Below are 20,607 nucleotides of genomic sequence, written 5' to 3'. Positions count from 1 at the left end.
TGTGTAGTTAGCTACTAAGGACATATGAGCGCAAGTCCAAACGTGTGCACAGCGCTTCTTACAGTGTAGATGGAGCCGACGGATTATAGGGCAGGCGGCTCGTATGGAAGTTTGTGTTCTGTCTGTCTCAGGTTTCACGAGGATGGGGTGAGGGCTCAACATTCACACGTGTTGAAAGTAGATTCGAGAATAATAGAATGTCCGTTTGTGTACAGACAGAGTATAAATATGACTGCTTGATATTTGTATTTCCTATAACTGTAACATCCTAAATTACATCTCCGATTCACAACTTTATACAAAGACATAATATTGAGTAAGTTAATGTTTATGTGGCCAACATTGGGACGCGGCATCTTTATTGGATTTATTGGGTAGCTCATTTGTGTGACTGTTGATAGGCCAGAAGATTAAAAGGGGAAGAGGATTCACTGAACAGCAATGACGTCACTCTTATGATGTCATCCCTATATACTACTCCCAAATTCTTGCATGTGTTTGACGATTGCTGTCAAGTCAACAGAAACGGAGAAAAATAGGCCCCTGTGGTGCCCCGCAGTCTCCACCGCTGCAACTTGTCAGCAGATGTAAAGGTCGTCTTCTTCTGATTTGTCCTGGCAGAAAACAGTCGTGCGTGCCATTAGCATGTCCTCGCATAACTAATGCATCAACTTCACAGTCACAATTATCATCATCTGTATCGGCCAAATATGTTAAAAGCACACAAGGAATTGTCTTAACATATATACGGAGTCTTCCATTTTTTTCCCTTTATTTGCCATTTGAGTTTCAATTTTCTGTTTACAGCAAATTTAAAGAGGATTGCAATTGTTAGATTCATGGCAGCACTGTTTGCCTGGCCCTTTCACTCTGCCGCCCAACATGCATGTGGTCTGGTGGTCAACGCAAAATACAGATCAGAGTGTGAGTTGAATTAGAACGAGTACGATAAATTCATTCAACAAAACAATACAAAACAAAACAAAAGTTCTTTCCCCTCTCAAACAGCAGCCATGACAAGTCGGGGGGCACCTGCATTAATTGTTGTTGATAGAGTTATGAGACATGAGAAAGGTTTGAATGAAGTCAAACTTCCTAGTTGAGCAGCAATGTGGCCCATTCACATCGAGCCCATGGCTACTTCCCCTTTAAAACTTCCTTCTTTAAAAAACAAAACAAACCAAAAAAAAAACAATCAATCTTCCCCTATTGTTTGCTTTGAAATACTCCTGAATTAGCCTTGCATCATCAGCATGTGAGGTCATTCGAATCTGCTACAGTGGACATGCTAGGAAGGAATTAGGTGGGAAGTTGTGGGCCTCAGAATGGCAGAAATATTTTTGGAAAACACATCCTCCTTATGTCGGCATATTAATATGCCTGCCTTTGAAAAAAGGGGAGCTATGTATTTTCCTTCACAATTCACACTGAGTTGTTGATCATGAACGACATATGACATGCATTCTTTTTATGACATGCATTCTTTTTATTACAATCAGCATCGTCCTTTCTGAGTCTTATGGCAGTGGAGGGTTTGTGTGCCCCAATGATCCTGGGAGCTAAGTTGTCCCAGGCTTTGCGCACCTCACAACGTCACGCAAACAGGTCCAAGGAAAGGGACCAGGCAAAGCCCCTATTACCAAGCCAATTAACGGACTTGGGCTTCATCAGGGTCTCCAGAGGGGCTCGATGGCAAGCGGCATCTTTGGCCTCATTCCCAAGAAATAACTTGGGCCCCCATTCCCACGTGCTCACTGCCTGTGAGAAGGGCCAAAAGGGTGATGGGCAGCATCCCAAGGCGGCAGAAGTGTTTAATCCTGGTCCAGAAAGTCAAAAGCCTGCCACAGTTTGGCTTATACCAACAGGTGCTGTGACTCAACTAGCAGGTAAACTAAAGCACCTGCACCATCAGACAAACGGTGGCAGGCTTTTGACTTTCTGGACCTGGACTTGACATCTCTGGAAGGCGGGGACCATTTGGTCCGATCGCTGGCAATAGAAGCTGGCTAACCTGGCTGGCGAGATGTGCAATGTCTGAGGCTGAGCTGGTGCGCGACACTCAGAAGTTCTAACAAGATAAGGTCGGGCCCGCCTCGATGTATGTTGGGGTTCACCCTGGTTAATGAGAGGGTAGCCTTTGCTCCGCCTTTGTTTTTTGGGGCCTATGCACCAAACAGCAGCTCAGGGTACACTCCCTTTTGGGAGTCCTGGGGCCGCTGATTTGTTCTGTTGGGGGACTTCAAAGCTCATGTGAGCAATGACAGTGACCCCTGGGAAGAATCAGATTAGAAGGAAAGAGTAGACATCTCAGATCAGAAACCAAGTGGTGACAAAATTCTTGCTACCCCTCTGTTAATGAAAGAATCATCATCATCATCATCATCGAATAATCATCATCGTCATGGTGATAATAATAATAATAACAATAATAATAGTAATAATAGTAGTAATAATAATAATGGTAAAGTAATAATAAACCATAATGTAATGAAAGTGAATCAGTGAAAATAAATCAGACATTACTTTTGAATGGTGGTTCAACAGAATTGTTTTAAAAACAAATCCGTGAAACAGGCCTGGACCAAAATGATGGTTCCCTTTACTAACTCTTTTTGAGGTAATTACTGCAATCAAATGATTTTTGTAACCCTAATGAGACTTGTGCACTTCTCAGCAGGTGTTGTGGCTCACTCTTCCGGAACAAAGTGCTCCAGTTGTCCCGGGGTTGAATGGTGCTTTCGGAATATTTCCGCTCCTTGCACTGATGTTCAATAGGATTTAGATCAGGGCTCCTAGAAGGCCACTTAAGACTTGTCCAATGTTTTGCTCATGGCCATTCTTGGCTGCTTTTATCTCCGTGATTTTGCTCGTGAACCTATCGCAAGACCCATGCCCAAGCTTTCTGACACCGGGCAGCACATTTCTCTCTAGGAGACAGTGAAATTCTCGAGATTTCATCGCATACTGATTCAAGGCACCCTGCAGCAGATGCAACAAAGCAACCCCAGAACATAACTGAGCTTTCTTGTTATGCTTCATTTTTGCATCTGTGAAAATAGAGCTGATGTGCCTGGTCAGAAAATTCCAGTTTACTCTCAGAAATGTTCCCAGAAGCTTTGTGGCAGTGTTCCGAGCATATCCGACATGGAGGAGGATACGCTGGCAAGACTACGTCTCCCGGCTGGCCTGGCACAAATCTGGGCTTGCCTTCAGGCTGCTGACCCTGCGACCCGACCACCAGTAAGCAAAAGAAAACATGGATGGATGGATGGATGGATGGATGGATGGGTGGATGGGTGGATGGATGGATGGATGGAGCGTTCATCCATGAAGTAAAAGTAAGTCATTGTGAAGAAGAAAGAATGAGTCGCAGGATATGCTGCATTGTGAAGCCATATTTTTATTATGCAACTTTAGCACTGGGTCATTACGAAAACAATAAATAGCCATAAATATAATAAATATGTGGTGATGAAATATGGTTAAATCATTTTCTTGACTTTCCATTGGAAATACAAAACACACGAATGTCTGTGATGAGGATGACGAGGCTCGGCCCCAAATGGCCTCTAGCTACGTTATGAGTCTGATCAGGATGCATTGCACCTGTGGACCGAGCCTTGAGAGTGAGCAGCCGGATGGCCGACTGCAAAGACTCGAGCTGTGAGAATGGAGAAGGAGAAGAGTCGGTCCAGGGTGTAGTGGCACAGCAGTTCTTCGTCCCACGTGTCATTCTGATGCTGTTTCACCTCCTTGCTGATGTCCTGCACAGAGACCCCAACATCATTTGAATCCCTGATATGGTCTGACTTGGAAAGTTGGTGAACTACTTCTAGAGGCCACTCACCTCTTTCAACTGGATGCATGTGCTCATGCTTGTGTGCAGATCCTCCAACGACGACTTCACTCCAGAGACGGACTCTGAACAGCTTTTGAACCCTGCGACTTTGTGTAGTGCCGATTTATAACTGCTCAGCACCTTGAAGATCTTTTCAACACATGGCTGTTGTAGGTGCGAAAAAAACAACAACAACATGAAAACTACTTTAAATGCAACTATACGATGGTCTTTTATACAACAACGCTGATGTCATGGTGTCATGTGTGTATTGTTGCTTACAGTGGGGTTGTGGCTCAAGGTCTCAGGATCACACTGATCTTTGGCCTGCATCCAGTCAAGTGAGGAGTTTTTGAAATTTGAGACCTCTTTCGATCCATTGCGAGCCTGTAAAATATAAAATATTATTATTATTTGTCATGTCATCTTCCAAACCGCTTATCCTATACAGGGTCGCGGGGAGTTGCTGGAGCCTATCCCAGCCGTCAATGGGCGAAGGCAGACTAGACCCCGAACTGGTCGCCAGCCAGTCAAAGGGCACACATAGACACTGTCACTGAGCGGGAATCGACCCCGCGCTGCCCGCACACAACTCAGGCGTGTGGACCACTACACTATCAGTGACAATATTATTATTTATCTATTTATTTTACGACAGCACTACTTTATAGATTACAATAAGCACTGTGCTATCTGAAACCATGAAATGTTCTTTTCTTCACTGAAGTGATTCAAAATGCACTTCTATTCCACGCGACTATTTCCGAACCACGTACCTGTAGTGAGGCGGTTTTGGCGAGCTCGATTAGTAGCAAAGAGTTGCTCTTCACCTCCGCACATGAGGCGTCCCTCTTGAGCACGGCAGGAGCGCACCAACAGCCAAAAGCGGCCAACAGCAAGAGAAGACACGCTGAAGTCTTGCAAACGAACGTCATGGTGGATTTGGTTTCTTTGTTTGTTTGTTTGCTTTATGCTGATGTCTACAGGGCCCTGCTCCTTGGACTGTATTGAGTGATGAGCATTGCTGGGTTTATTTATATCAACCAAGATGAGTCACTGCAGGGAGTTCCCTGAGAAATGGGCATCCCTCAGGTGAAAGTAACTCCAAACAGTTGTCTTATTAAATGCAAATTGAGCCAAAATTACAAAACAAAACTAAAACGACAATAATCCAGAGCATCGAGGTTGTACGATTTTAGTCACTGTCATGGTTTTATTTGCTTTAACAAAAAACGACATTGCTTGTTACATCTGCATTGGAGCTGACACGCATGACCCGTTGTGTCTTACTGTGGATGTTTTGGAGGGTTAGTGGGTTTTCTTTTTTCTTTTTCTTTCTTTTCTTTCTTTTCTTTTTTCCATTTTTCTGTTTTCCTTTTCTTTCTTTCTTTCTTTCTTTCTTTCTTTCTTTCTTTCTTTCTTTCTTTCTTTCTTTCTTTCTTTCTTTCTTTCTTTCTTTCTTTCTTTCTTTCTTTCTTTCCTTCTTTCATAAAATGGTTTGGAAATATTCTTATATTCTTCGACAATCTTAGCAAAAAAAAAAAACATTAAATAAAAAAAACTCGCTGCCTTGCTTTTCACCAAAGTTCTAGAATGCTGTAAAAAAATATCAGTAAATATGTTATCCACGGCCAAAACGATATTTTCATAGGTTTAAAAAAGCTCGAGTCAAAATACTTTTTATAAGTATATAAAACACACCTGACGTATGTACAAGATACGTGATTATTATTAATCATAAATTAATTAATTATTGGAGGACATAAAACATATTTCCCCACGCGACAATTTTAAAGTGTTTACGTTCGAGAAGTTTGTTTGGAAGAAGCGAATTGAGGAGGAAAATTCGGAACCGAGCTCGAGATGTGTTCTTGAACGCACCACCACTACTCCCGATGCGTATAGAGTCCTTGCGCGTGTTACTGTTTTGTTTTTGTTGTTGTGACTTCAACTAGAAACATGAGCGACAGATCGAACTTAAAGCACAGGTCGGCAAGAACCTTTGTCTTTTAATCTGCTTTTGGATCTGAGTGAGTTATTATTACCATTATTTTGTGTCTTCGTGGAACTAACTGACTGGAAACTTGCAGTTTAGCTGTGTTTCTTGTTAGCCAGAAGCTAACCTGTAATAAGCAGTAGCCTGCCAGTGAACACGTTCTGTAAATTAAGTGCAGTCATAGCTGTTGTGCTCGAGAACTCCATTATGTGTCTCTTACTCTCGATGTAATATTTGGCTCATAAAATATTCGGAATTTGCACGTCTCGTTGAATCATGCTCGTGTTAGCTGGCTAACTGTTAGCCGATAAGAAGCCAACACGAAGAAGGGAGGTTCCTTCCGAACGCTGTCAAATCGAGCAGCGATAATGTCGTTTATTAGCGTGGCTGTTGCCGTGTGTCCTTGGTTGACCTTGTGGTTTCATTACAGTTTGATTTAGCTGACCCCATGATGAACTATGAGGCTCTGGACACTGGGATGGGGGACTACTCTCCGAGCCTTCACGGGGCTCTGGATGCAGGGATGGAGCCCGCCCTGGATCCCCACATCAACTCCAACCTCCTGCAGGGTGTTGACATTGATGCGGAGGGTCTGGCCGTGACAGTCCCCGAAGCCGTGCATCTTATGGAGGGCATGTTCTCCGAGCTGCATAGTGTCGTCTCTGAAGTCGGCGTCCCAGTTACAGCCACCCATTTTGATGTGCAGGAAGAGATGCTTTGGATGGGAAACCACAGAGTGAGCGTGCCGTGCCGTGCGTTATTGTGATGGTGTGTCTTTCTTCGAATCTCACTCTCATGTCTTTTCCTCTTCGCTTACAGGGTCACGCTACGTCATTCTTTGGCTCTACGATGGGCCGCTACTCTTCTTTTCAAGTTCATGCAACGGATGACATTCGACATATTCAGAGTCTGGAAACAGGCGTGCTGTTCCTCTCAAAGTGTGGCCTCAAGTGCTGTACTCGTGGGGGCCTTGTCATGTTTGACTATCCGTACGGAGAGCCTTCCTCTTATCGAGTTTGATGACTGACTTGTTTTGGCAATCACATATCTATGATCATATCTGTCATTCTAGGATGGAGGAAGGTGCCGACATGCATAGTCTCCTCATGACTGACAACAATACTTTGCTAATGGGAGGACTACAAAATTATGTAGCTGAAGTTGACCTGAATACAGTTCAGGAAACTCAAAAGGTGAGGTTCCCTTATAGCGCAGTCTCCCACTTGACTGAACTCATGCTATCTTTGATATTTCTCAAAGTTCACCTTGGAGGTCCCCGGCGTTGCAATCATGCGTCAAACCAGTCGCTTCTTCTTCTGCGGGCACACTTCAGGCAAGGTAAGTCGCAAGTGAAATCTGATGTCCAATTTCCAGTGCTCATGTTGGCCTTCTATTCAAACCAGGTGACGCTTCGTGACCTGCGTACGTTCAAGACAGAGCACGAGTTTGACGCCTTCTCGGGCAGCCTGTCGGACTTTGACGTGCACGGCAACCTCTTGGCTGCCTGCGGCTTCTCCAGCCGAGGACTGAACGGCTTGGCTTGCGACCGCTTCCTCATGGTGTACGACCTCCGCATGATGCGAGCCGTCACGCCGCTTCAAGTACATGTGGACCCGCTCTTCTTGCGCTTCATTCCTACGTACACGTCACGCTTGGCTATTATCTCACAGACAGGTACGGCTGTTGTTGCACGTTGACAACTGTGCCTACAATTCCAAATCATCAAAACAGAAAATAGTCCATAGTTGTTGTTTTAACAGCCACATTTATCATCATGTACACGCACACAGCAGCACGAGCACGATTGTAGTCAGAGTGGCGGGATTCCCACGTGGGTCTGCCCGATATACTGGCGGGAACTTAGACTAATGATGCCCACCACCATGAAAATTGTTAATAAATGATCACAACACCAAAGTTACAGGACCAAATATTGTAGAAAAAATGGAAGCATTTTCATACAAATAATGATGACAAAATTTTGAACTAAGAAATTTTATTTTAATGAACAACATATGAAATTGCAAACATACGAAATGATCAATTTGTTGATTCGTGTTATAAACACACTGAGCTCGCTTATTTTGCTGCTTGAAAAAAATGCATTTATTTCTATAGATAATAAAATGGCATTTCTTTGGGACCATGTTAAATATCGCAATAATAGCAATATCTCTGTAGTCAACGTCCATATGGCATGTTTGTCCAATATCCCTGTGGCACCGTTCTGCTTGCATGTGCATTTTGGAGGGAGAGGCGTGGCCAACCAACATAACGTTTTCCCTTGCAGGTCAGTGCCAATTCTGTGAGCCCAGCGGGTTGGCCAACGTGGCGGACATTTTTCACGTGAACACCGTGGGCCAGCTGCTGATGAGTTTTGACGTGTCGTCCAGCAAGCAAGCTTTAGCCTTCGGGGACTCCGGTGGGTGCGTGCACCTGTGGTCGGACGCCGCCGACGTTTCCTTCAACGACTACTCTCGGGAGACGGAGTTTGCGCTGCCGTGCCTTGTGGACACGCTGCCTCAGCTAGAGTGGAACCACGACCTGCTGCCCCTCTCCCTCATCCCCATGACGCTCACCGGCACCGAGCCGCTCTTGTCCGACTGGCCCGCTGCGCTGGCCGCACCCGGCCCCAGGTAACGCCTCTCCGCAAAGTCGACTGCGAGTTGTCCGGATCGTAGCCTGCTCCCGGGAATGTTGATCAACATCCCGGAATGGAAGGAAATCCACTGTGAAAGACAGGCCAGGCAGGGGAAGTCAACAGTGCTAACACTGGTGGGCTTTTCACTGCATTCACAATGCAGATGTGTGGCGTCACTACGCGCTGCAAACAAATGGCAACAAGTGTCAGTAGGTGGAAGTTGAGTCACTTCTCCTATCTGCTGTCTCGGTCAAGCAGCTGTGAGTGATTTTTGCAGTCGTGTCACACACACCCCCATTTAATCATCAGCAGTGGGGAACCACTGATTTAATCTGCCACTTGCGATATTAGGCGTGGTGTTTCGAGTCAACAACTCAAAAGACTCGGTTTAGCGCGCTGCCATTTCACAATTGTAATCAGTCTTCATATAGTCAGGCATGCCGATTCACTGCAAAGTCCAAACACCTTCTGAAGGTCGGCTGAGACACCAAATTCACAATATCAGCAGGCCCAAGTAAAGGCACACAAGAACGTATCATCACCGATAGACGGATTGCTGGATTGCTGTCACGCTGGAGTGGAGAAGGAACTGCACAGCCACGAGGCTGGGTTTGCATGTATACTCAACAAAAATATAAAAACAACGCTTTGGTTTTTGCTGCCATTTTTTACGAAATGAACTCAAAGATCTAAAACTTTTTCCGCATACACAATATCACCATTTTTATCAAATATTGTTCACAAACCAATCTAAATCTGTCATAGTGAACCATTTAGACACCATGATTAGTGCTCAGGTCTGCCTTAGACTGCCCACAATAAAAGGCCACTCTGAAAGGTTTGGCACTCGACACAAGAAAGTCTTTGAAAGCAAGATGGCAGACGCCTTGTGTGTAGTGCAACTCGGGCAAAGAACATTATTGGCCCAAAACGTGACAGCTGTTGAAGCCACAAGTCCAAAAAGTCTTTTGAATGTTTTTGTCTGGTAGACGAGCTCCTCCCGTGGAGCCAGAAATCCTGCGCACAATGAAGACCGTCGGATTCATCGGCTACGCGGCGAACCCCCGCACTCGTCCCCGCAACCAGGCATGTTGAAAATATGCCGCGCGCGTGTCAAACCGACGCCGATATTGATGCCTTTCCCTCCCCTTCTTCAGGTTCCCTACAAACTGAAAGATGTGGAGCAGGATTACGACAGTTACAACCAGGTACCCGAGTCACCCATCGGGCGTGACGAAGAGCCCCACCTCTACATGGTGCCCAAAAAGTATAGAAAGGTTTGAACCGGTGTGATTCGTGCGTGTGCGTGTGAAGGCAACGCTTCTTGGGCCTCATGTTGTGACATTGACGTTGTCGTGCCTGAGCAGGTGACCATTAAATACTCCAAACTGGGGCTGGAGGACTTTGACTTCAAGCATTACAACAAAACCTTGTTTGCCGGCCTGGAGCCTCACATCCCCAACGCCTACTGCAACTGCATGATCCAGGTGAGAGAGATGGCCGCTTCCGCAAGACTCGCCTTTTCTTTTCTCCTGTCAAATCATCAAACGTCTTATTGTTTGTGTTTCCACTTGAGGTTTTGTATTTCCTAGAGCCAATTCGCTGTCTGGTGCAGAATCATTTGTGTCAGAAGGAGTTTTGTTTGGCCTGCGAGCTGGGCTTCCTCTTCCACATGTTGGATTTGTCACGAGGAGATCCTTGTCAGGTCAGTCCAGGTCTCGCGTTTGTTCGCATCGCCGAGCTCAGCGACTCCCGACCGGTAATAGTTGACAGAAAAAGAAAAAAGCCTTTCAGATGATTGTTGTCAAAGTAAACATCAAAAGAGGAGTACAGGTTGTGTGTTTAAGGCAACCACAAAACCCAACTAGCCAAATGCTAACATACAAAAGGAAACATGACGTGCTTAAGATTAGAATCTGTGGCGGTATTTTTACCGTTTAAGCGACGGATATCGGAACATAAACGGTGCCACAACACATGTAGACACCCCATATTCCAATATTCCCAAGCATATCTTTTTCGTCTTCTGCGAAGGGTGTCTCATAGTACTGCCGCGCTGAAAAAGCCGGGAGAGGAGCAGAGCGTCCGCATGTGCGTTAGCTCAATAGAGGTTGGCAAAGACCGGCTGCTTCAGGGCAGGCTCTTTTCTCCTCTGTCATCAAGGCGAGTAATTTCCTGCGGGCATTTCGCACCATCCCCGAAGCGTCGGCGCTGGGCCTGATCCTGGCAGACTCTGACGAGCAAACGGGGAAGGCCAGACTCGGGCGCCTCATCCAAAGCTGGAACCGCTTCATTCTCACACAACTGCACCAGGAGACGCAAGAGCAGGAGGGGCCGCAGGCCTACAGGGGTGCCAGCAGCAGGTCAGATGCACCCCATCAAAGCCGCCATTATTGGCTGCTTGTTGGCACCCTTCCATTCAACTGCTAACCGAAGCGGTATGCTACCTAAAAGCCGCTATCGAGGTCGTTTCTCCACCGGCGGCGGAACAAAATGATAGCAGAATGAAATGCTGCAAGGCCTCTGTTGACGTTCTTTGTTTCCTGCAGAGGTTGAACAAGTATGCTGACATAGTCCCAAATTGTGCTGCTGACGTGATCGAGAGTCCTGGAGTATTTGTTGCATTCATTGAGCCGCTTTTCCAAAAACGTGTTAATTCTTTGAAAGCTATTTCTTTCTAAACGGGCTCAACCGCCGTCCAGTAGGGCTGCTCGAAATGGTGCTAGGAAAAAAATATGAATCATGATTATTTTGGGAATAATTGAAATCACGATTATTCAAACGATCATTTATTTTTGGTGCAAAACAAGAAAAATATTCAACGTAAAAAACAAAGACAAATAGATGTAAATAAGTTCCTTTTGGACCCAACAAAATTGAGAAAATGAGTTACTATATTATTAGTTATTATGAAATATGCAAATGTATAATTTCCTTGTGTAAACAAACAGTGCGTTGGATAGAAAATGAATAGTGTATTAATAAATCGTTTTTTACGATCATCCCAATTTTGTAATCGTGGAGTGTAATAATCGTAATTGTAATTGAATTTCGATGAATTGCACAGCCCTGCTGTCCAGGATGCAATGCAAGTCTGCTGGGCTCGACTCCAGCTCGCCCCCGTGTCGCCTTTCAGGCGGGCGCACGAGCGATGCAAAGTGGCAATTGATACTTCATTTCAAATAATTGGCTGCCGGCTCGAAGCATAAAGCGTTCAATCGAAAATGGAATCAGCTCGATGCTTCTCCCACATGGTTGAGCCCTTAAAAGTGTGGACGTCAACCCAAAGCAGGTTGTTGTGTTGGCAGCTCTCTGGGCTCGTCTGGCGAGTCTGCCGTGGGGAAGCTGTTTGGATGCGAGGTGGAGAACAGCAGCCTGTGTCGCTGCGGCAAAGAGACCGTCCGCTCCTCCCTCACCTTGCTCTTCACGATGCACTACCCCGAGCACAACTCCCAAGGTGAGTCCGGCGGGCCTTCAAGGGAAGTGCGGCCGGCCGCTAAAGTGTTCACAGCGCTGCACTCTTGACACTTTGGCTGATCTTACAGTCTCATGCCAACAATAGAAGACCCCTCACCTCAAAATTCTGCACACGGCGTCATGACAAGGGGAAAAACGTGTTTTGAAATGTTTGCAATTCGCTCATACTTGAGTTGAAGCCGCTCGCAAGTGGCTGCAAAAAGTATGGCGCAAAGGCTGTCAGCAGGTGATGGCTTCGTTTTTTACTTTTTGCAAACGTTTCCCCAAAACTTTGTTCATGTAGTCGTTATGGGGAGTTGTGTTTAGAATTGTGAGGGGAGCGGAGGGGAAGGAATTTCTTCCATTTTGGGCTGAGGCTGTAATATAGCAAAATGTGGAAAAAGTGGAACGCTGTGAATACTGTTAAGATCAGGGGTCACCAAGTCCGGTCCTCAAGGGCACCTATCCTGCATGTTTTCCATCTCTCCCTGCTGCAACACACGTTGCAGGGAGAGATGGAAAACATGCAGGATAGATGTCCTTGAGGACCGGACTTGGTGACCCCTGGTTTAGGTGCACAGTTAGCTTCCAAGTTTTGTTCCGTGAGCTGCCAAACGTGTCATTCGGTTGGTTTCACATTTCTTGCCACTGTAAACTTGGGACTGGGAGTGGCAACGCAAATGTTGAAGCAAGAACACAACCTCTTTTTGTTTGGGAGGAATTGTTCACTTTCTGCTGCTCATTTGACTCACCAGAGAAAAGCATCAAGGAGTACGAGTTTGCCGAGATCCTGAAGAAGAGCATCTGCCTGGAGCAGAGTACGCAGGCGTGGTGTGAAAACTGTGAGAAGTATCAGCCCACGGTGAGGGGCGGGCCGGCGCCACCTGGGCCCAACTGGGCTCCACTGCCGTGTGCTTGTCGTGCGCCGACACTCTTGTTGTCGTCGTGCGTGTGTGCAGGTGCAGACACGCAACATTCGATGTCTCCCCGATGTTTTGGTGATCAACTGCGAGGTGAACAGCGCTAAAGAGGCGGAATTCTGGAAGGTCCAGGCAGAGGTAAATTCCCTGACTTAATAGATAAAAGTGAGAATCTTGCCAACCTATTTTTTTCCCCCACTGGCCCTAATCCTCTCCCATACCATATCATCACTGTCCTGTGAAAAACGTACGTCCAATTTTGTCATTGTTTTAAATGTTCACGTTAATGGGATGTCTGTAACGCGGAAACCCCATTCATGTCAAAAATGATATATGAAAAAAATGGACGTGTTTTTTTACAGGACAGCGACGATATATACCGTAATTATGATGATGAAAAACGGACGAGTGCAGATTTGGAATAAGTGCAAAAAATGCATCTGGAAAAGCTGACTTGCATCTTTGATGACAAAATGTCATCCAAATGTTGCTTGCTAAGCAGTGTCATTTCGCATGCATCTCAGGTCAGATTTGGCTTTTTGATTTTTATTTTAACGTGGCATGGTGAAACATGTTAGGTCAGGGCCTTACCTACAAGCAAGAGAGAGATGTGGGAAATCTGGTGCCTTTTTTTTTTTTGTGTGTGATTGTGATATTGAATTGGACTCTTCCTTTGTCCACATGCAGTTGTCTTTTTATACCTCCGTTTCTTAATATGCTCTGAAAAAGTCAGTTGGACATATTTGACTTTGGCCTAAGAAGAAGTTTGAGGTTTTCTGAGGCTATTTCCAAGCGACACATTTTCTGTATTGTCGTGATGCAAAAGCGAGGCGCAACCCGAGCGACGGCAAACTGTTTGTGTGTTTAATAGCCAGTTTGGTTGTGGCTCTCTCTACACAGTACGCCTTCACTAAAGCCAGGCAGAAAGAGAAATCGGAGCCGGCGATGCCGAAAGAGGCCCCGCCCATGCCCACCGAGTGGTGCCTGGAGTAAGAGCCACGCCTTCCTCCTCCGCTCACATCACCTTTTGGTCTGAGCGCCGCGTGGCCTTTTGCAGTGGCGAGGACGTTTGCAGCCTGGAGGGCTTGACCCGCTTGGAGGACCTGCGGCACATGTGGATCCCGCTCACCTTGAAGATGGCCATCAACAAAAGCCAAGGACTGCAGATCAGCAGCTGGCCAGAAGGGGAGGAGGTGAGCCACGAGCCACGTCTTTGGCTGCCTTTGGGGCCGCTCACCGTCTTCTCCTTGCCACCAGCTGAGTGGCGGCCAGGAGGCGGACGGCGCCGCCCTCTACGACCTGGTGGTGACCGTGCCTCATGTCCTCGACGCTCGCACGGGGGGGAACTTGGTGGCGCACATCAAAGTGGGAGAAACCTATCACCAGAGAAAGGAGGTCGGGACCACGCGGCGTCCCTTTCTTCCTCCGTCCGTGTTGGAGTTACCGCACCGGCCATGATGGTTTTCATGTTTTCTTTCAGGGAGTCACACACCAGCAGTGGTATCTTTTCAACGATTTCCTCATCGAGCCCATCGACAAGGTGAAAAATTCACGCCGATTGCTCGCTTGACAAGGGACACTGCGTATAAACAAACGCCTGCCGGCCTTAAAGTCAAATCCCAGATTTGTTTTCACAGGAAACTGAATTACAATTGCAACTGATTTTTTTCCATCCCCCCTTCCTGAAAAGTAATGCAAATGACAATTAATCAATTTTAATTCATCAAAATTAGTTTTTGTTTTGTTGTTGTTGTTGTTGGGTTTTTTTTGCAAAATTTATCCTGAAACCAAACACAGGCTTTGAAAGAGTTTTCCCCCCTGCAGCATTAACTGCCTCAACTTCCACAGAAAGACGAGCATTTCTTTTTTCTTAACGGGCAATGCGAAAATAATAATGGAGAAAATGGCCCTTTAATGCCTACTGAGCAGCGCGGCCAAAGACCAAACTGGACAATATCATCCAAATTGAAGTCGGCAACTCCCACCTGGCAACTGACCCGTGACCAGATAATGAACTCCCGTCAGTGGCAAAAAACGGATGATTTTCTTCAAGCCCAAACAACGCCGTTAGGCGATTGTCAAGAAAGCAGCGGATTGACCTGGCCGCTGCGTTAATAATGCACTCGTACAAGAGGGCAAACAAGCCAGTGAGGATATTGGAGCGGCAGTTGGTAATGATTGCCCCTTTCATCCACTGCACTCGAGACTCTCCACACTTGGCTTTTAGCCACAGCGACATAAAAATATGACTACGGTTAAGTACTATATGGAATATCGTTTTCAGTTTTGTATGTGGATCTCGCTTGGTACTCAGAAACCAGATTTCTGTTGCGAAGGCTCATGTGAGCAGTGGTGGCGTTTTGGATTGGCTATTATTCGACGACGATGTGATGCGGCACTGTTCACCCGCGATTCCAATTTCACACCGCCACAAAACGAGTAGCGGAAGCCTGCACGCTGCGTGACACTTTTCGTGGCGTGCGGCGTGGTGTCAGTTGGGGCGTGGCTCAGTTGGGTCAGTTCTCTTTCAATAATTATCCACTTTCAATGTTTGCATCACTTCAACAATACATCTTTGACACCAATGAATACTTACCTAATGGTCAGAATCTTGTGGCATGTCCGGGCATTACAGAAAGAGCGCAAAAATTCCCAAAAAAGCGAGTTTTTTCTTCTTCTAATAAACAGCCTCAGATCGGGTCCACAGGAAACAAATCACGAAAGTAAATTTGTGAATGGTTGAACCATGAATAGGTGGGCTTCACTCGACTGTTTGTTGTCGCCGCTATCGTGCAGAATCCTCCCATCTCCCAAATCAGCCATTTTCACAAAGTTGCGTCTTATCTTGCTATCACAGACTGTTGTGCGTCGACGCAACCGCCCCAAAGTCATGTTCAGTTGCTCATTTATTGCACTGCCATTGATTAAAACGGTCAGCAGCGGCAGCAGCTCTCCAAATTGATGTCTGCTCTCACGCTGGCTTTTTGATTTTTTTTTTTTTCCATTTCCACTCGACTTAACAAAATCATGCGGACATTGAGTCTTGAGGCGACGTGCCACACGGCTCCCGCAGAGTGAGGGAAGAGATGGAGTGTCACGGCGCTTGTCAGACAATTGAAGTGTTCACAAGAGTTCAACAATTTGCGTTCTCAACCCTCTGAATTGGATGCAATGCTTCACCACAGACCGAAGCTGCCCAGTTTGACATGAGCTGGAAAGTGCCCGCCATCCTCTATTACGCCAAGAGGAACTACCACACCAAATATGACCTTCGCAGTGAGTTTCACCTGGTGTGTAATGCAAGCATGCATGCGCGCACGCACACGTGAGAAAATCCCGCTTCCCCCGTGCGTTCACAGTTCAGAAGCCCATCGACGCCAGCGTTCTGCTGACGGAGGCCTCGCTGGCTCGCAAACAGAGGAAGAGTCACGCCACCTTCATCCCGCTCATGGTCAGCGAGATGCCGCAGGCCGGTGACCTGGTGGGCCTGGACGCAGAGTTTGTGACGCTCAACCAGGTGAGCGGCTTTGGCTTTCACGCGTTCGCTTTCTCAAGGCAAGGCCGCCATTGATGGCGTGTGCGTGCGCAGGAAGAGGCGGAGCTGCGCAGTGACGGCACCAAGTCCACCATCAAGCCCAGTCAGATGTCCGTGGCCAGGATCACGTGCGTGCGGGGCCAGGGCCCCAACGAAGGCGTGCCCTTCATCGACGACTACATCTCCACGCAGGAGCAGGTGAGCAAACGTCTGAGCGCCGGCGCCACGTTAGATTTCCAAAAGGAAACCACGAGTTACGTCGTTAAACCTTTAGATCAGGTTCAAGACTAGACCAAAAATGCATGGAAAACATCTAACGCACTTCATCATATTATCAATTCATTCATCGGGTCCTGCAAATATTCAAAACACTCGGGCCCGACCAGGGAGTGATGCCGATTCCAATATTTGGCCCAGTAAAATTCCGAATTGTATGTGATCACTCGATGAAGTGATGGGATCGTTGGTGGAAGACTCGTCCCAACACTGCTGAAGGTTTGAATGTCGTGCAGGTGGTGGACTACTTGACTCAGTATTCCGGCATCAAACCGGGTGACCTGGATGCCAAGATCTCCTCCAAGCATTTGACCACTCTGAAGTCCACCTACCTCAAGCTGCGCTTCCTTATCGACACGGGAGTCCGCTTTGTGGGCCACGGCTTGCAGAAGGACTTCCGCGTGATCAATTTATTGGTATACTCCCCTCGCTCTCCACAGATCCAGTCGGATGCAATTTACGAATCAGCTCGTCCAGCCTGGCGGTGACTTTGATTGCTTCTTTCCAGGTGCTCAAAGACCAAGTCATCGACACCGTCTACCTTTTCCATTTGCCTCGGAAGAGGATGATCTCGCTGCGCTTTCTCGCCTGGTACTTTCTCGGTAAGTCTGCCAAGGGCAAAATAACCAAGTGGGATTCTAGCGCACTCATCTTGTACTTTGGAAGCGGGATGGATGCGCGTCAAGTTTGGAGCCAAGAAGTAGGATTGCACAGTTCTTAGCTACCAGCTTAACCCTCTTACCTTCTGCGTAGTACAGCATTGTGTTCGACGTGTACACTTTGCCATGTCACTCTTCTGGATCAAGTATAGATTCCTTCATGAACACTTGCACGCCATTTTCTGCGCGATGTGTGCACACTCATAGCTGACAACAAGGCACTCTAACGTAGCAATGCTAGCCTGACACCCTGGTCCACCTGCTGGCTGAAAATATTATCCCCCTTCCTTGCTCTTCCGCCTTCCTCTGCGTGACGTACGTGCACTCACGACAGCCGACAGCGGTGCGCTCTAAAGCTAACTGCTAAAAAAAAAGCTAAAATGAAGTGGGGGAAGGGCCTAAATGCGTTTGCCATTTTTGCTGCGGCCAACTAAATCTGAGAAACTGAAATGATGAAAAATAGTTAAATGCTGTATCTCTACAATTGCGTACTACCTGTACGTTGTCATTTTTTACATATCGCTGGCGTCAGGCTGAAACCTCCTTAGTCACAATTTGTTTTTTGTTCTGTTTTTTCCTCACAAATTTGTGCTATTGGGCATTTTTCCCAAGGATTGTAAAGCGTTGAAAATGAATTGTGCTCTTCAACGTTGCAGTGTTAATGATTGAACAAAACGTGACGTTTTGGGCCTCTCCTGTAAAGTGCTGATTTTGGAAGCAACGCCCGCCACCGCCGCCGAAATGACTAATGAAGCGCGCAATGTGCTTCCCTCCTGCTGTCAGACCTGAGCATCCAGGGGGAAACCCACGACAGCATCGAGGACGCGCGCACGGCCTTGCAGCTCTACAGGAAGTACTTAGAAGTGAGTCGTGGAGGCGGCCCCGACCAAGTTAGGAAGGTCCTGAAGGGACTGTATGAAAAAGGCCGCCAGATGGACTGGAAAGTCCCAGAAGGGGACGCGGGAGATGGCGGAGGTAGCCCAAAAAGTACGAAATGATGTGGAAGGAAGTGTACGTGCGCCAGCTGCAGCTGCAGCGGCAGCGGGGGTGGAAGCTCTCAAATGGACTCATGCGACTCTTCTTCCTCCGGCAGGTGCTGCGCTGTTTCCTCCTGTCGTAGGCCTGTGACTCAACAACGCCAATCGTCACCGTTCCTTATCTTGCTTTCCTTATCTTGCTTTCTGCATCGCGTTTGCAGAGACACATCGTTTTTTCATCAGCGCTTGTCACCACTGACATATTTCACTTGGGAGATGATTTGAAGAACAGGAAGTGAAGTTGTTTATAGAAAGCCCCATCAGGTTTGTTTTCTTTGCTTCTAAAAGTTTGGTGCATGTAAATAAAGAAACGGAGAAACCAGAGACTCTTGTTCGTCGTTGATGTGCTTGTAAAAGATGAACGTTTCATATCCAGCCACTAAAGCTTACAAAAAGTGTTCCGACTTGATTTCGTGCAGTGGTTCTCGGCCTGGGGGCATTTTCAAAAGGGGCACACGCCTATGAATGTACATATGGCAAGGTTCTCAGATGCCAGTCATGTGGGTCCGCATCAAGTCTTCCACAAAAAGTACAAGTCATCCAGTGAACGCTTCCTCCGAAGACTGGCGAGCTGGTCCTCTCTCTCATCTCGTTACTCTGCGTCGTCCTCAACATGTCTGTTTGAGTCATGACGTTGGATTTCTTGAGCGCCGCAACTGCAACTTTCTCTGTGCATTCATATGTCGGGGTGCTCGACAACAAAACATTTTGTCTCCTGTTTGTCTTGTAATTGGCCGTCCTCATCGCCTTCGCTGCAGCTTTTGAGAAAGACACACCTGGGGCTGGGTGACACGATATCTTTCCCTTTCACTTGGTAGGATTATGTTTCACCATAAGTCGTCATGAGCCTGAGCTATGTTAGCTCATAAGTGATTTAAAAAAAAACACGCACAAAATGCCCAGGGCAACAACATGGCAAAAAAATGTGGGGTCCGCACTAACATTAAAGTGGAAGTCAACACAACCATATTTTTTTTCAAGAATATGTTCTATGCAACCCCACTAGTTGAAACAAGGCATTCTGATAAATATTGCGTTTATGGAATAAGAATGAATCCATCCGTTTTTAGCCATTTCTGGGGTCAGCCATTTTGTCACTTCTATCGACTGAAAATGACATCACAGTTGCTCAGGGCTCAGCTAATGACCAATCACAGCTCGGCTGTTTTCGAAAGCTGAGCCATGATTGGTCGTTATCTCAGCCCTGAGCATCTGTGATGTCATTTTCAGTCGACAGAAGTGACAAAATGGCCACCGCCTGAGATGGCTACAAATAGATGGATTTGGCTGCTTAAAGCGGAAGTCAACGCAAGCATTTTTTTTCAAGAATATGTTCTATGCAAGCCCACTATTCTGATAACTATTGCATTTGTGGAATAAGGGTTCATTCACTCGTTTTTAGCCTTCTCTGGGGGCGGTCATTTTGTCTTCTGTCGACTGATAATGACATCACAACTACTAGCCAATTACGGCTCAGATTCAGAAAACAGGTCAGCCGTGATTGGTCGTTGTGAGCAGTTGCGATGTCATTTTCAGTCGACAGAAGAAAAAATGTCCGTCCCCAGAGATGGCTAGTGACGAGTGTATTTTGCTGCTTAATTTATATTCCAGAAACGCAAAATTAATCAGAATGCCGTGTTTCAACTAGTGGGCCTGCTGGGAACATTTCCTTGAAAAAAATATGTTTGGGTTGACTTCCGCTTTAATTCATATGCCACAAACGCAATAGTAATTAGAATGCCTTTTTTCTACTAGTGGGCCTGCATAGAACATATTCTTGAAAAAAATATCTTTGAGTTGACTTTCCCCTTAAACTTTGATGTAAAGTAGGGGGCAGTAAATGGCCCCCCGGCTGAAACTTTGAGACCCACGATATCACTGTAAACAAATTCAGTGTAAATTAACAGTAAATTACTGGCAGCAGGGACGCCAGTAATCTATGGATGGAAAGTAAGGACGGAAGCGCTTTATAAAGATGAGGACGGACGGGGTCGAAGGACGGCTATTTTTATGAATAAGGATGGAGGGATGAGAACGGATGGGTACCCAGGTCGCAGACGGAGGACGGACCGCCCCCCCCCCCCCCCAAAAAAAAAGTGCCCATCTCTTATTCGATTGTGATGTATCATCACTAATCCCGGCGTTCTTTTTAAATATAACAACTGTATTACAGGCATACAAATATTTCAAGAACTAAAGGCTTTTTTCTTTTTAGTGATTATAGCCCCTATATATTTTTAAGAATAAAG

General features: G+C 46.4%; 2 protein-coding genes across 3 annotated transcripts; one reads left to right on the top strand and one right to left on the bottom strand.

Annotated features, from left to right (window-relative positions):
- Positions 1-1,593: 1,593 nt before the first annotated feature.
- Positions 1,594-4,773, bottom strand: LOC147153915 (uncharacterized). Its single transcript, XM_086045764.1, has 7 exons — positions 4,615-4,773; positions 4,121-4,225; positions 3,848-4,003; positions 3,607-3,764; positions 2,012-2,115; positions 1,901-1,959; positions 1,594-1,758 (listed from the first exon to the last, which is right to left on the bottom strand). The coding sequence occupies exons 1-7, from the start codon at positions 4,771-4,773 to the stop codon at positions 1,594-1,596; spliced, it is 906 nt and encodes a 301-aa protein (XP_085901890.1).
- A 925-nt stretch (positions 4,774-5,698) lies between these two features.
- On the top strand, positions 5,699-18,682 carry pan2 (poly(A) specific ribonuclease subunit PAN2). 2 transcript variants are annotated; one of them, XM_086037718.1, is made up of 26 exons: positions 5,699-5,826; positions 6,265-6,570; positions 6,654-6,823; positions 6,907-7,027; positions 7,095-7,172; positions 7,238-7,508; positions 8,125-8,470; positions 9,465-9,561; positions 9,633-9,752; positions 9,843-9,962; positions 10,052-10,180; positions 10,639-10,838; positions 11,784-11,932; positions 12,687-12,793; positions 12,891-12,989; positions 13,752-13,840; positions 13,909-14,044; positions 14,109-14,246; positions 14,332-14,391; positions 16,037-16,127; positions 16,211-16,368; positions 16,441-16,584; positions 16,899-17,078; positions 17,171-17,264; positions 18,105-18,308; positions 18,415-18,682. In XM_086037718.1, the coding sequence occupies exons 2-26, from the start codon at positions 6,283-6,285 to the stop codon at positions 18,447-18,449; spliced, it is 3,624 nt and encodes a 1,207-aa protein (XP_085893844.1). In that variant the 5' UTR covers positions 5,699-5,826; positions 6,265-6,282; the 3' UTR covers positions 18,450-18,682. The 2 variants fall into 2 exon arrangements, with proteins under 2 accessions (XP_085893844.1, XP_085893834.1); XM_086037708.1 differs by having other exon boundaries at positions 5,726-5,868.
- Positions 18,683-20,607: the final 1,925 nt, after the last annotated feature.

Source organism: Filicampus tigris, chromosome 1, assembly GCF_054856515.1.
Source record: "Filicampus tigris isolate MCC_2025a chromosome 1, RoL_Ftig_1.0, whole genome shotgun sequence".
NCBI lineage: Eukaryota > Metazoa > Chordata > Actinopteri > Syngnathiformes > Syngnathidae > Filicampus > Filicampus tigris.
Note: the sequence above shows the minus strand (reverse complement) of the source record. Positions and strands in the feature narration are given on the sequence as shown.

Excerpts from the sequence above, each read along its gene's own strand:
- LOC147153915 (XM_086045764.1), bottom strand. The coding sequence starts at position 4,773 with ATGACGTTCGTTTGCAAGACTTCAGCGTGTCTTCTCTTGCTGTTGGCC. Across the intron at positions 2,116-3,606 it reads TCTCAAGGCTCGGTCCACAG|GGTGAACCCCAACATACATC; the intron begins GTGCAATGCATC and ends CTCATTAACCAG. Across the intron at positions 1,759-1,900 it reads CCGTTTGTCTGATGGTGCAG|GCAGTGAGCACGTGGGAATG; the intron begins GTGCTTTAGTTT and ends CCCTTCTCACAG.
- pan2 (XM_086037718.1), top strand. The coding sequence starts at position 6,283 with ATGATGAACTATGAGGCTCTGGACACTGGGATGGGGGACTACTCTCCG. Across the intron at positions 7,173-7,237 it reads GCGGGCACACTTCAGGCAAG|GTGACGCTTCGTGACCTGCG; the intron begins GTAAGTCGCAAG and ends TATTCAAACCAG. Across the intron at positions 11,933-12,686 it reads CCCCGAGCACAACTCCCAAG|AGAAAAGCATCAAGGAGTAC; the intron begins GTGAGTCCGGCG and ends TTGACTCACCAG.